Source organism: Sorex fumeus, unplaced genomic scaffold, assembly GCF_029834395.1.
Source record: "Sorex fumeus unplaced genomic scaffold, SorFum_2.1 ptg000072l, whole genome shotgun sequence".
In the NCBI taxonomy this organism is placed as follows: Eukaryota; Metazoa; Chordata; class Mammalia; order Eulipotyphla; family Soricidae; genus Sorex; species Sorex fumeus.
The window spans coordinates 28,452,326-28,466,132 of record NW_026606129.1 but is presented as its reverse complement, the minus strand read 5'-3'; the positions used below and the strand labels follow the sequence as shown (position 1 = coordinate 28,466,132).

General features: G+C 48.4%; 1 protein-coding gene across 2 annotated transcripts in view; it reads right to left on the bottom strand.

Annotated features, from left to right (window-relative positions):
- The window catches only part of RARB (retinoic acid receptor beta), a 463,175-nt gene that overhangs the window by 2,820 nt on the left and 446,548 nt on the right, over positions 1-13,807 (bottom strand). For both annotated transcript variants that reach the window (XM_056129876.1, XM_056129877.1), the window contains exons 5-7: positions 10,124-10,300; positions 1,711-1,915; positions 724-882 (exon numbers count right to left, since the gene is read on the bottom strand). In XM_056129876.1, the coding sequence (XP_055985851.1) occupies positions 724-882; positions 1,711-1,915; positions 10,124-10,300 (541 nt within the window). The remainder of the gene's footprint in view (positions 1-723; positions 883-1,710; positions 1,916-10,123; positions 10,301-13,807) is intronic.

The window sequence follows — 13,807 nt, the reverse complement described above, 5'->3', positions numbered from 1 at the left end:
CTTAATCTCATGCAAGGGATGGACTGTTTTGTCAAAGAAACTTCTCAGAAGGAGCTGAGGAATCAACTCCTTATTAAACAAGCACTTTCTGAAATGTCGAGTTTGTTCCTTGACTTACCAAGACCTTAGTGAACGGTGTGTACTAAGGGGTAAGGAGACTAACAAATACAGCACATTCGGTACCAGGGCTAGCTGCTGAATTCCTGCTCTATCGAGCTCCCACCCCCGACTCCCACAGCCCCCAAAAGAAAAGAAAAACCCTTCTCAACACTGAACTATGATAACGCTTTGGGCACATCTGTATTGCTCAGGTGCCTGAAAATAACAATTACCCTAATGTTTTAAAAAATTTTTTGAGATTTGAATGTTTAGGAAAAACTGTAGTGAAGTTACATATAGCAGACCATATGTGAAGAGCTGGAATAAAAGGGGGGAAAAAACCTAGAAAAATGAAAAGATAGGTCATAAGTCCTTTGTGAAGTTAGCTTTTTAAAATCACTGTCATCTGAATTTTAGAGCTCTCAATTTATTAACATCAATGAGTAAAGTAAGATGAAAGGTTTTGTTTTAAAAAGAGTATTAATCCTTTTGATTTCAATAAGAAATGAACTCCAACATAACAAAAAGGCAACTATGAACTGTTTTAAGTAACACATTTAAAAACAGAAGCTCAATCTGATGAAGACTATGGATTTATTTCACATAGTGGGGGTCTACATATACCTTTAGCACTGATGCTACGAAGATCTGTGATTTTCATTAATATCTTTGGAAACATGTGAGGTTTGCTGGGTCGTCTCTTTCTGATATAAATTTTCAGTGCTTCCAGCAATGGTTCTTGTAGCTTATCTACTTTTGTTGGTTCCTCAAGGTCCTGGCGGTCTAGATATCAGGAATAAAATGTTAAACAATTAGAGGTATCAGACAGGAGGAGATATGTACTATCCAGGCTGGAGGATTTCTGCTCATTTTCTCTCTCTCATTTTTTTGCTACCATATTATGGCTTTGTTAATTTTATATTTCATTCACATATAAAATGTGAAGATAAATGCCACTGCTGTAAGTAGTGATCCTTATTAATGGTTGTTCCCCTTAGTGATGGGAAACTTCTGGATGGCTGATAACTTTCATTACAGGAAGAGAATTACTTCTCATGACCAGGAGGTGTCACTGTTGAACTGAATCAAAACAAACCTTGCACAGGACAGTTATAAAAACAAGGTAAATTGGTCCCGAATTAAAGTCATTACTTTTTAACCAGTTATGATTTCACCTCTGTGAGCCAGTAGGGGTCACTACAGATAAGGGGGTCACTACAAAAAAGAAGGTCATCTTTGTCCTCCAAAGCTTGCTAGGGAGACCATCCAATTCCCAGTCACAAAATCAGCAAATAGAATATGTTAGTTCCTTGGATTATTATTAAGATGTCCCCAAGTAATTTATTTTGTAACTATCTGATCCTGCCTTTAATAGTGTGTCTGTGGGAATTGGAGAAATAACTTTTGGGTATTTTAGAGCAGAAGGATCTCCAATATCTTCAGTCTCTATGATAGGGAAAAATGCAACAAACCCCAAGCATGCATGCCTGGCTTTATTCAATGTTTTTTCATGCAAAGTAACTCCAAGACAGAGGTGATGAATTTCCCGTAAATTACAAGTGTAAGTTGTTCTTCATGGACTCTCACGAGGGTTTTCTAGGTAGTTGGTACCTCCACAGATTAAGCAGATGGCACTCAGAAGGCCCGTTTCTGTGTCATCCATTTCCAAAGGCAGGAGCTGGTTGGCAAAGGTGAACACAAGGTCAGTCAGAGGACCAAATCCGGCATTGTGCATCTGAGTTCGATTTAGGGTAAGGCCATCTGAAAAAGTCATGGTGTCTTGCTCTGGGGTATACCTGGTACAAATTCTAAGAATCTGGAAGGGAAAAAAAAATAAAAATAAAACATTTTGTTGATCATTGAAGTCAGCCTGCCCTGGCAATATAAATCAGATCTAGGCAGGAAAGTAACATGCACATTTTCAAGGTCCTGAGTGACTTGAGGCATTTACCCTCCCTTTGGCTGCTGAATGTCTTCTCCAGCTCTTTGGACTAAAAGTCAACACAAGGGCTGAAGCCATTTAGGAAATAAAGAGAATGGAAGAAAACTTGAGAAATGTCTGCACTAAAAGTAATTCATTTGATTCAAATAAACATTTACTGAGTACCTACTTATGTCCCAGGCAGTATGCCAGGCACTGGGGATAAAAAGATGAATATGAGTAGGTTTTTTTTTAAGAGCTTAGAGTCTGAAGGCAAGAAGGCAATACCCACCATGTATTAATTGTCTAGTATATATCAAGTGTTATACATGGCTTCCATTCAATCTTTTAAACAATCCGGTAAAGTGGATATTATTCTTATTTTCTGGGAGAGGGATGAAGTCTCAGAAAGGTCAAGACCGGGGAACTTGTGGTGGGATCCAAGTTAGAGGCCCTCTTCCAGGGTCCCTATCTCATGCCCAAGAAGCGGGGTGGAGCCCAGGCTCAGGGCATCAGACTTTCCTTCCTGGGACATGTGACCTATGCTGCAGGGTACCCCAGAACTTTTGCCACCAAAGAGACCCCCACTCCAAGGTGTGCTCAGAGCACAGAAAATCTCAAACCTTGCTTCTGTAAGTATCGTGCTAAGTGAAATGAGTCAGAAAGAGAGGGACAGACAGAAAGACTGCACTCATCTCGGGAATATAAAGTAACAGAATCGGAGACGAACATCCAAGAATAGTTGAGACAAGTACCAGGAGGTCTGCTCCACGGCTTGGAAGCCAGCAGCCTATGCTGGGGGAAAAGGCAGCTAGATAGAGAAGGGGACACCAAGTAAAGGGTGTTTGGAGGACTTGCTCAGGATGCGACATGCATGCTGAAAGTGGGCTGTAGACCAAACACGATAAGCACTCAATACCTCTATTGCAAACCACAACACCCTAAAGGAAAGAGAGAGCAAAAGGGAATGCCCTGCCACAGTGGTGGGGGGGTGGAGGGGGGGAGGACTACTGGGTTCATTGGTGGTGGAGAATGGGCACTGGTGGAGGGACTGGTACTTGATCATTGTATAACTGAAATCCAAGCACGAAGTCTACAACTGTACCACATGGTGTTTCACTAATGAAAATAAATAAATAAATAAATAAATAAATAATAAAATAAATAAACCTTGCTTCCATGCTGCTGTTCCATCTCAGGGTCTCCCTGTCCTGCCTACCTCAGATTCCAGGGCTCCTCTCCACCCAAAAGGGGTCTCTGCCCACCCACTGCATTTCCATACTTGTTATTTCCCTCTGAAAACCCTTAGAACAATGTGAAGCACTGAGAGAAATCAATCCCTCCTCAACTGCGGTCCCTCTGATTGTCCACCTTCACACTAATGTAGGAAGGAAAGTTATGATGAGAAGATTCTATGCCGTGTGGGGAATGGAGGGGCCCTCTGGAAAAAAAAAACCCACAGGATGCCCAATCAGGAGGGAGCTCCAGTTTTTAGAGTCCCCTCCCCCGATTCCCTCCAGGGCTAATGAAACAGCACTTGAGGCCAGAAAGAGTTCCTGCAGGTTGAAGGTTGAGGCACTCACCTTGCATGAGACTGCAGCTGCCACAACCCTAGTGTGAATGCCAGTACTATGATTAGACTCCTGAGCCCTGCCAGGAGTAATCTCTGAGCACAGGACCAAGTGTAGCCCTGGGGCACTGCTGCTGTGTGGCCCCAAACCAAAATAAGTAGATGAAACAGAACTTCTGTCAGTCACATCATTCATCATGTTGGGAAGTCCTCGAGTATGCTGGGGGGCTGGGGTCATCTGCAAGATCCTCAATACTGCAAGATTCTCCAAACTCCTGCACCACATTACTTAGGAGGTGAAGCTGCCACAGAGGGCAGGTCTTGTGTTCTGGTGTTTTCTGAGCCTCCGGGGCAGTGGACTAGGAGCCAGCCCTGCTTCTCTATGATTCTATCTGGGGGGTCCTCAGTGGATGAGGGTGGATGTGGAGTGCTGTGGAAAGGCACCTGTAATATTGGACTTGTGTTCGTAGACTAGTTCCAGTGTCTCCCTTTCCTCTCTGGCTGGCCAGGCACTGTTCTACCTCACACAGACGACAACAGCAGTATTTGGCTCCACCCATGCCTTCTTGACAATTGTACAATTAAACCTTCCACGGAGGGGCTGAAGGAAAGAATACAATGGGCAGGGCACTTGCTTTGGAATGTGCCAACCTAGTATCTCTCAATTGCTGGTATCCCAGATGGTCTCCCACAGCTTACCAGGATTTATCACTGAGCACAGAGCCAGGAGCAAACCCTTGGGAACTCCCGGATATGGCCCCCAAACCATAAATAAACACAAAAGGATGTAAATAAGTACCTCCTCTGAGGTATTAAGGATAATTATGCCTGGTGGAATTGGGTGTGACTCAGTTGCACTGTTGGGGGAGTGGGTCAATAAACCTTAAGGTCCCTGCGAGAGCAGCAAGGACAACCCAGTATTACCCAACAGAGGATGAATATTAGCAGGCTTCATCTCCAGCTTACAATCAAGAATAATGTCTTACTGGTCAGGTATGAGTTGTGTTAGAATAATTATCAACTTTCAGTAAGTACTATTGCCCCATTTTAAAGATGGGTAAATGAACTCAAATGGTTTAAGGTTACATAACTCCTGTAGCACTGTCCTCCCATTGTTCATCAATTTGCTCAAGCGGGTACCAGTAACGTCTCCACTGTGAGACTTGTTACTGTTTTTGGCATATCAAATACGCCATGGGGAAAGCTCTGCCATGCGGACTGGATACTCTCGGTAGCTTGCCGGGCTCTCCGAGAGGGAAGGAGGAATCGAACTTGGGTTGACTGTGTGCAGGCAAACATCCTACCCCTGTGCTATTGCTCCATCCCTATATAACTCCTAGGTGGCATAATTCACTTCACTTTAATGATCTGTAGCATCCATGCTTTTTAACTTTTGCTTACCGTGGTCCCTTTGCCTATTCCTGTCACTCTTCAAATCCAGATGGAGGTCATTCCTTGCCTGGTGTTGTTTGGATATCACCCAGAGAGGCTAACTTTGTGCACTGCACACCCTGTGCAACAGTTCCTGGGAACCTAGCTGCTGTGTGCGAGCCCATTAGTCTCTGGCCTAGAAACACAACATTCTATCAACCTCACAATACGCATGCTCAAACTGCTTAATATTCTTATTACATGATCAAGTGGTACAGGGAACTAGAAAAGCTATATATAAACATAAAAGGTTATCAAAACATCACTCAAGTTCTTCATTGGATGAGTGATTGTTTTTGCCTCTTGGATAGTTGTCCAGGGGCTACTGGAGTGAGTCTGCACAGTCATTTCTGCTGGGTCCCTGGCTGGCTAATCTGCTCTTCATATTGGTGTCTGATGGGGAGTGAAGCCAATTCCAATATCAGAGAAGCAAAGGAATTCAGAGATCAGTAGGCCTTTATATCCCAAGGAGAATCCTGGGAGGTGAAAATGCCCACACAGTAATGCTCCAGGACCTGGAGATCAGCATTCACAATCCCCTGTCCCCACAAGGGAACCTACAGCCTATTCAAAGCTCTCACAAGAGCAAAGCGAGTATGTGCAGTATTAAAGGGCTCACTATCTCCAGATGCGTTTCCAGTTTGGAATGAAACAGGTACTAAAAAAGTATTTGCAGCTTTAACCTGCCGCCAAGATGAAAGTATGAAAGATCTGTCCCCTGCGAGAAGAAAAGAAGCCAGGAATTTGTTGGAAAAGCAGAAAAGACCAGGATTAGGCACTTGCTAAGCTGTCAACATCTCACTTAGAAATCTCAGCCCAAACGTTGGAGTGCACCAGTATCTTTTTCAAACTATTTTCTTCTGAACGATTTTCTTCCTTAATATTTGGGTTCTTTATTTATTTATACAAAGCATTTAAGCTGTGTCTTGCTCGCTCACCCTAGAATGTTCAAAATCAAAGCCAAGTATAAATGAACTTTTCTAGAGTGGAAAAAGGAAGAATGTCAATGTTCTCTCTTATTGGGGGGGGGGTTGTGTCTGCCCTCATCTTTGGCCCCTGTGGGTACCAGGCTGCCATGTGGCTTCTGGTCAGACTAGTCTCCAGAGAGAAATGACGAAGTTTCATTTTGTCACACGAAAGTCAAATGTCTGTGGTACCACCGGGATGCTTCTTGAAGATTAAAACACCCTTTGTTTCCATCTCATGAGCACACAGACCACATGAGAGGGGTAAAAATAGCTCCAGCAAGGCCTGCCCCCAAGGGAGGGGCCACACAACATTCTGGAGGGTCAAAGCCGATGCTCAACCCATAGCAAGGACATCAGAGTATCTTTCCATTGGGACAGACCCTGACCCCAACTCCCGAAGTGCTCCTGTGCTGGAGATGAGCATGTGAGAGTCCAGAGGCCAAGCCGCACCTCTCCTTTTCCCGGCAACCCCCCTCACTCAGGCCTCCATCTCTTCTCTTCCAGGGATGCCCTCAGAACTGTGCCCCTATAGACACTCCTGACGGGTACCCACTGGTGCATCCATGGCACCAGAATGTTCATAGAGAAGACCTCACCGGTGCTGATCACTCTAGCCCCCACTGTTTGCCTGGGGCCACATCTGCCTTGCCACTTTCACCGGCCCCAGCGAGCCCTTACGGTGTAGCCAGACACATGCTTTTCTCCTCCATACTTCCTCCCTCCCCCAAGCTGCCCCTGGATTGGAGTTTCCTACTCAGAGCTCTTTGTGGACATCCCACACCATGAACATGCTCCTTAAACTCCGTTACTTTCATATACACATCATTACATCCATCCATGCGTGTGCGCGCGCGCGCACACACACACACACACACACACACACACACACACTTGGGAAGAGAAAACCTTCAGAACTAAGGAACAACAATCTTAGAACATGCCCACAATCCTTTGCTCCAGTCTCCTACCAATGAGAATGCTCAGTCCCCTTATGGTGAGAGAGGCCAAGCCCTAGTGACTGACGCTGTGACTGCAGAGGGGATGATGCCTGGTGAGTTTGGGAAACTATATCCTCCAAGGCACAGTGCCTCTTTCTGTGCCTGCTGCTCGCTCACAAACCTCCTATTTGGGGGAAAGCCAGCTGTCTTGTCTAGATGACACTCAAGCAGCCCCCGAGAGGTGTCTGTGGCCAGAAGTGCTCCTGTCCCTGAGCACTGACTCACCAAGCCAACGTGCTGAGCATCTCAGGAGCTGTCCGCCTGCAGACGATGCCACCTCAGCCTCTATGGCAGAGAGGCTGAGCATGCGCGCCTGGCAGTCTCCACCACATCACACCCACCCACACACTGTCTGCACACGGCCCACAGCCTGGCAGGTATAAGCATGGCAGGACCTACTAGCTTGCAGCCTCCCTACCCCTACACTCTGCCACACTCTGGCGCTTCTCACTGCTGCATTTGGGGCAACTGAGGACGCAGCAATATACACCTAATGCAGCTGAAGGTGCTCAGGGGACCATATGGGATGCTGGGAATTGAACCTGGGTTGACCACGTGCAAGGCAAATGCCCTACCTGCTGTGCTATTGCTCCAGCTCCCAGGGCAGCAGGCTTTTAAGCAAGGAGAAGGCTCAGTTTCTCACCCGTCTCGGCCTTTATCCTGGCCGATCTGGCCACCTATGGGCAGGGCCTGACCTGACCTGTGGATTGCTCCTCTGGTTCTTCCAGGACTGAGAGGTAGCAATAATACAAACAGTAGCACATACAGGGCTTTCTAGGCTGTCTTCCCTGGTGGCAACTAGCCCCTGCTGTGTGATCAGCTCTGGGCAGTGAACTGTCTGGGCAGGAGCCCCAGGCGCCAGCCTGCCCCTGCTGGGAGGGAAAGCACAAGCCCGGACTGAAGGGGCTTCTTAGGCCAGCACGCACAGGACTGCTATTCTAGAAAGAGAAGAGCATTCTGAGCAATAAGCTGAATAGTGGAGCTTATTTCACCTAAGAGTCCAAGTATTTTTTGTTCCATCTCTAGGAGTCACTTTTGGTGCCTCCCAAACTCAGAGGTTCAGAGGCATGGCTTGGTGATTCCACCAGTGGTTCGACATGAGGGTCCGAAGCTGTGGTGCTTTCTGGGATCTAAGGTGCAAGGACCACCAGAGCCAGCTCAGGGGCCTCTGGGGATGGATGTGGTGATACTCTGGGGACCATGCAAATGTCAGGGCCCGCTGCCTACAAGGCCTGTGCCTTAGCCCCTGTACTAGCTCTCCAGAACCTACCAGTTATCATTTAAAAATGCTCAGACAGGACTGGAGTGATAGGACAGCAGGGAAGCTGCTTCTCTAGCACCCATCCCAGTGGGATTCAATCCCTGGCACCCCATATGGTCCCCTGCACCCTCTCATGAATGATCCCCAAGTGCCGAGTTAGGAATCAACCCTGACCTGAGTCCCATGGGTGTCAACCAAAAACTAAAATCAAAAACAAAGTGCCAAGAGAAATACATGGAACTAGACTTTAATATATTTGATTTAATCTAAATATTCACGGTGATGGTCACGGTCCTCCCGTTATTCATCGATTTACTCGAGCGGGCCCAGTAACGTCTCCATCGTGAGACTTGTTGTTACTGTGTTTGGCATATTGAATACATATTTTTGGTTAACATGTAACCTACCATATACAAAAATCCAGTAAGGAATTATTTTGCAGCTCTAAACACGAAGGCTTTGAAGCTGTTTAGGCTATAAGGAACCTCAATTCAGAGCCCTCACACGGCAGGCGCTCAACAGACATAGGGGCCAGAGGCTGCATGGGACATGGGTGTGTGCCCACATACATGTGCGCTGCATGCACATGTATGTGGGCACACACCCAGGGTGCAGCATAGCATCAGCAGCTCACAGGTATGACCTGGCTGTTCTCAATACTGCCAGTAAGTCACTGCGGCAGGCCACACACAGCGGGAGTGGGCTCAGAATCACCAGGCCACCTCGCCAGTGCTCAGGAGCACTCCAGGGTGGGAATGGGGTGCTGGGGGGTCACACTCATATCTTGGCACATGCTCTAGCAGTTAAGCTTCTGTGGGGGTGCAGCCTCACATTCCAGTTTTTCTCAGTCTCCCCAGGCTCAGCCAGACCTTTATTTTTTTTTTGAGGGGGAGGAGATTCCAAGGCAGGGGTCCCACGGTGATTCTCAGCCAACCAGACTGGCAGTTCACAAGAAACGGCCTGAACCCCGCTGCTGCCTGGGCCCTGTAGCGCTAGGGAGCTAGGGATAATCTGATTGCAGTGGGGCCCGGGGCCTCCAGAGCCACCCCAAGTAGTTCTCAAAGAGCGGGGGTGGGGTGGGGGGGTAGAACATGTGGTGCTGGGAAATCTAACCTGCCAGGCAAGTGCTTTAACCACTGGACCATCTCCCTGGCCCTTATCTGCTGATTTTATGAGAAGGAAAGAATCACATCTGTTCTCAAGGTGAATGGTGCCAACAGCCAACCAGCAAACAGGAAGCAATGACACCCCAGCTGCCTTCCTTTCCCTGCCACCCTGTCAGCTCCTCTCTTCCCCAGCTTGAAAAGCTGGTCATCAGTTCCCCTTGCGCCCCCCTGCTGGTGGAGTCATCCCTTGCAGCTATCTCCCTGGCCAAGCGGCCCATCAGCACCCATTCCCAGCAGGGACACAGCCCCCTACCTGGCAAGGCATAAACCTGCAGTCCCAGCAACCACTCTGGCCTTCCCTGAATCCCACGCCAGGGAGAGAGAGGGACTTCTAGACCCCAAAGCAAGGACTGACAATGCCCCCACCCTCTCTGCAGCTCTAGAAACCTCACAGATGGGCAGAGGGCAGAAGTCATCTGCCTTGTACAGCTGGGTAAACTGAGGTTCAAGAAAGGTAAAGTTTTTCCCAGATATGGTCTCTTGGTAAATTCCCATGTTCTATGAACTCAGGGCTGTCCTGGGTAGGGTCTTGCAATGACCTGGGGGAACCCCAGGGCACAGGGTGACATGAAATAGCAGAGACAGAGAGGGGTCATTCCCTACTGTCAAGGTCAGCATTCCTGGTCAGGCTTGCCCCAGGATGGCCCCTTGGAGAGAGGAGAGAGGAGGAGGCAGGCCTCGGCACCCCCACAGAGCAGCACCCACGCACCAGGATGTCCAGACAGGCGGCCTTGAGCAGGGTGATTTGGTCTGCGATGGTCAAGCTGGTGAAGCCGGGCAGGCGTTTAGCGAACTCCACGATCTTAATAATGCACTTGGTGGCCAGCTCACTGAATTTGTCCCAGAGGCCCAGGTCCAGACGAACGCGGTGGTCGGCACTGGAATTCTAAGAGCAAGAGAGAGAACAGTACCGGGGTTATTTCTGGAAGAGTTGACGGGAGGCACGGCTTCTATGGCAGTTCCAGAGCTTGGGTCTTGAACCTGGGGTCCCGGCTCACCCCGTAACACATCAGTGGAATTTCTCTCCTTCAGTGATTCCAGCCACTAAGTGAGGGTGTGATGGAATGAAGAATCGCCATTTACAACCTAGGCACAGGGGGCCCGTCCTTAAAAGGAGGCATTTCAAAGTCCTGATGGAAAAAGACACTGTAATCCATGAAATAGTCTGGCTTGGTCACAGCTCCAATGGGAGAGAGCTACTTTTTCTTTCGGGGGAAGGTGGTGGTTTGGGGCCACACCCTGGGGGCTCCTCAGGGCTTACTCCTGGCTCTGTGCTCAGGGATCACTCCTGGTGGTACTCCAAGGACCACCTGCAGTGCCAAGGGTCAAAAGAGGGTCAGCTGTGTGCAAAGCAAGCCCCTTAACCCCATACCCTCTCTCTGGCTCCTGAGAGCATTTCTTCATTTAGTTGCAAGCGATCCAGGAGACAAGGGATAGAGGGAATCCTGGTTGGCTTCTTCAACAATGACCCTGCAAAGGAGAGTGAAATGGAAGAGGAACCTAGATTCCAAACACCTCAGGCAAGTTCTCCACCTGGTGGGCAAGCAAGGTTTAGTCGCTGTCTCTTGGAAAAGCCTCACTGAGAGCTCAGCCAACAGAGGCGAGCCAGAAGTGGTGACGAGGGGACTCTGTCATGTGAGGAACCATGAAACTTTCTGGGGCTCCGTGAGGGGCAGATGCAAAGACCCCCTGACCAAGGAGTCCATTGCTATGACTTTCCCGAAAAGTCCACACCACAATGACAGCAGTTTCCTGGGGGTTCCAGGCTGTGCGGCTGGGGAGAGGGAAGTCTAAAGATTCATGAGGGAACTTTCTAGAGTGTTGGCAATGTTCCACACCTTGACAGGGTGGGGGTAAAGGGCAAGTGTGCAGAGTCTGTCAAGCTCATCAAGCCAGACCTTTAATAAAGAGAAATCTTATATCATGTAATAAACTCGACTCGGGGAAAAACATTTATAGGAGACTAGGGAACCAATTTAGCAGGGGTGAACCTTGTCTGAATTCTGATCCAAACATACGAGCTAAAGAGATTGTGACAGAGAGAGGAAAATTGGAAATCTGAGCTATTAAGGGTTGGGGTGATTGCGGCAGGAGAGATGAGACACTACAGTCAGGCTTTTGTTGGCAGAGGCTGCAAACTGGGAAATCATTTAGGACACATTCAAATATTTACAAAGTGAGATGTTTGTCATTTATTTCTGAATAAATGTAATGGGAAGCAGGTGTGGAAAGGTGTCAGGGACCAGGCTGACTGGGGAGCCCTGGTGAGGCTTCCTTGCTCTCGTCTCTCTACTTTGAAATTCTCTCTGAAATTGCACAGTAAAGAATAAAAGGGGGAAAAACAGGACAATGATGATTGAAAGAACAAACCACAAAGGCCAGAGGATAGGGTGCTTGCCTTGCATATAGACAACCTGGATTTGATCACCAGTACCATGTAGGGTCCCCTAAGTACTACCAAGAATGAACCCTGAGTGCAGAGCCCTGACCACCTCCATGTATAATGCTTGCCCCAACACACACACACACACACACACACACACACACACACACACACACACACACACACACACACGGAGTGAGGGGGAGGAGAATGAGGAAGAGAGAGAAAGAAACCAACATCACAGCAAAACACAGATCCTGGAGGAGCATATGACTGCAAGGGCTACAGTGAAGTCTCATGTGGGATATCTCTCTCACCTCCTCCCAATTCTCCCCCACTCGCACAGGTCCAGCTGCCAGGTCAGGTGCCATGGGGTGAATGAGGCAGCATCAGGCTCTGAGGACACTCAGACAGTGATCATCAGAGGGAAGCCTGTGGACATTCCCCTTAGCCTGTGGACTCCACCCTAGTCCCTAGGTGCTTTCCAGACCGTTAGCAATCTCCACTCAGCACCTGAGACTCAGTTTCTGCAGCTTGATCCCCAACTCTTTTGCGATGCATGAAGAAATCCCCTGGGAACCTGTCCTGTTCACTCTGGGATTTCCTCCACCCACTCCAAGCTTTCCTTCCTCTTCCTCTGCTTCTTCCCTTATCCCAGGAATACTTCCTGAACCCCTCCAGGTCTCCAGGGGGTGAGGCAGAACATTAGACCTCCAGCAGGCAAGATACAGAAGCACCATGCTAGATGCCTCCTCCCCACATCTCCCTGCATCCCCTACCCTTCCAGGAAGAGGGGCTGAGCCTCTGGAATACAAAACAAGTCTGTCTCCAAGGCTGCATCACACCTAAACTGCTTCCCAACTCAGTCATGTCCTCTCTTCATGCCTCAGTCTCTCCATCTGTCTAGAGGGGTATAGAACTTGCACCATGAGGGTTCTCCAGCAGGGTTAGGCAGAATCACAGAGGGAAAGAAGCAAAGGAAATCTTCTAGGACCTGGGTTGGTTCCTGCAAGACTCTTGTCCTGATCGTTGCTACTGACCCACGGCACTGCAAAGGGCGGCACCACAACAGTGACCCTTGTTCCCTCCATGCCCACATGCAATGGTAACAAGGACAGCGGTAACAAGGACAGCAAAGTCCCCACATGGCTCCCATTCCACTGCCTGAGCTAAGTTCCTATCTCTTCTTATTGAAGCCAAACACATGCCCACAGCACATAGCAAATAGAATTCTATCAAGACCTTGTGGGAACTGACTCTTGGCCTCAACTTTCGGCTAGGACACCCATCCTGTAGATACAAGGTAGCTTCAAGAGAGTGGTTGGCTCTCTCTTCCCAAAGCCTCCCAGGCAGCATCTCTGGTGTGGGTAATCTGCATGCATCTAGCCTTTCCTGGCCTGCCTGCCAGCCCCTCTTCTATTTCTGAGTCCCAGGGAAGCCCTTACTTCCCTCTCAGCCAAGAGGGTTTGAATGTGACTGTCTAACTTGATGGAGGGCAGAGAGGGCATTTGATTCTAATCTGGTTAATCAGAGGTTTCATAGAGTGGTCCCTTTGCCATAGGAAAATAGCAGCAAAGACCAAGGAGGCTTAAGGCTGAGACTTCGGTGAGAATGATCAGGAAACCAGACCGCTGATGAGTGACAGAGGTGAGGAGCTTTCAGGGGCCTCCTGAGAAAGGAAACAAACTCACTCAGAAGAAAGAAGAGATAGATGATGGAAAGAGAAAGCGGCCCAGTGCTGATCGGGAGCTGCTGGATCCAGCCCAACCTCAGGCACCAGAAAGATGAAGATGCTTCAGTCTACTTCAATCTGAGTTTGGTTCCTGTCACAAGAGAGAAAATTCAGACCAATGGGCAGTTCTAGTTACAGCTCTGGGAAGGTTTTGGTCAGAGAATCTCATATTCTCCCTCTCTGCAAAGGGCTGGGGAGACTCGGAGAGCACCAACATCCTCGCCTGAACCAACATCATCTGCAGGGATTCAGATTCTGCACAAGTCTCCTCGTGAGTC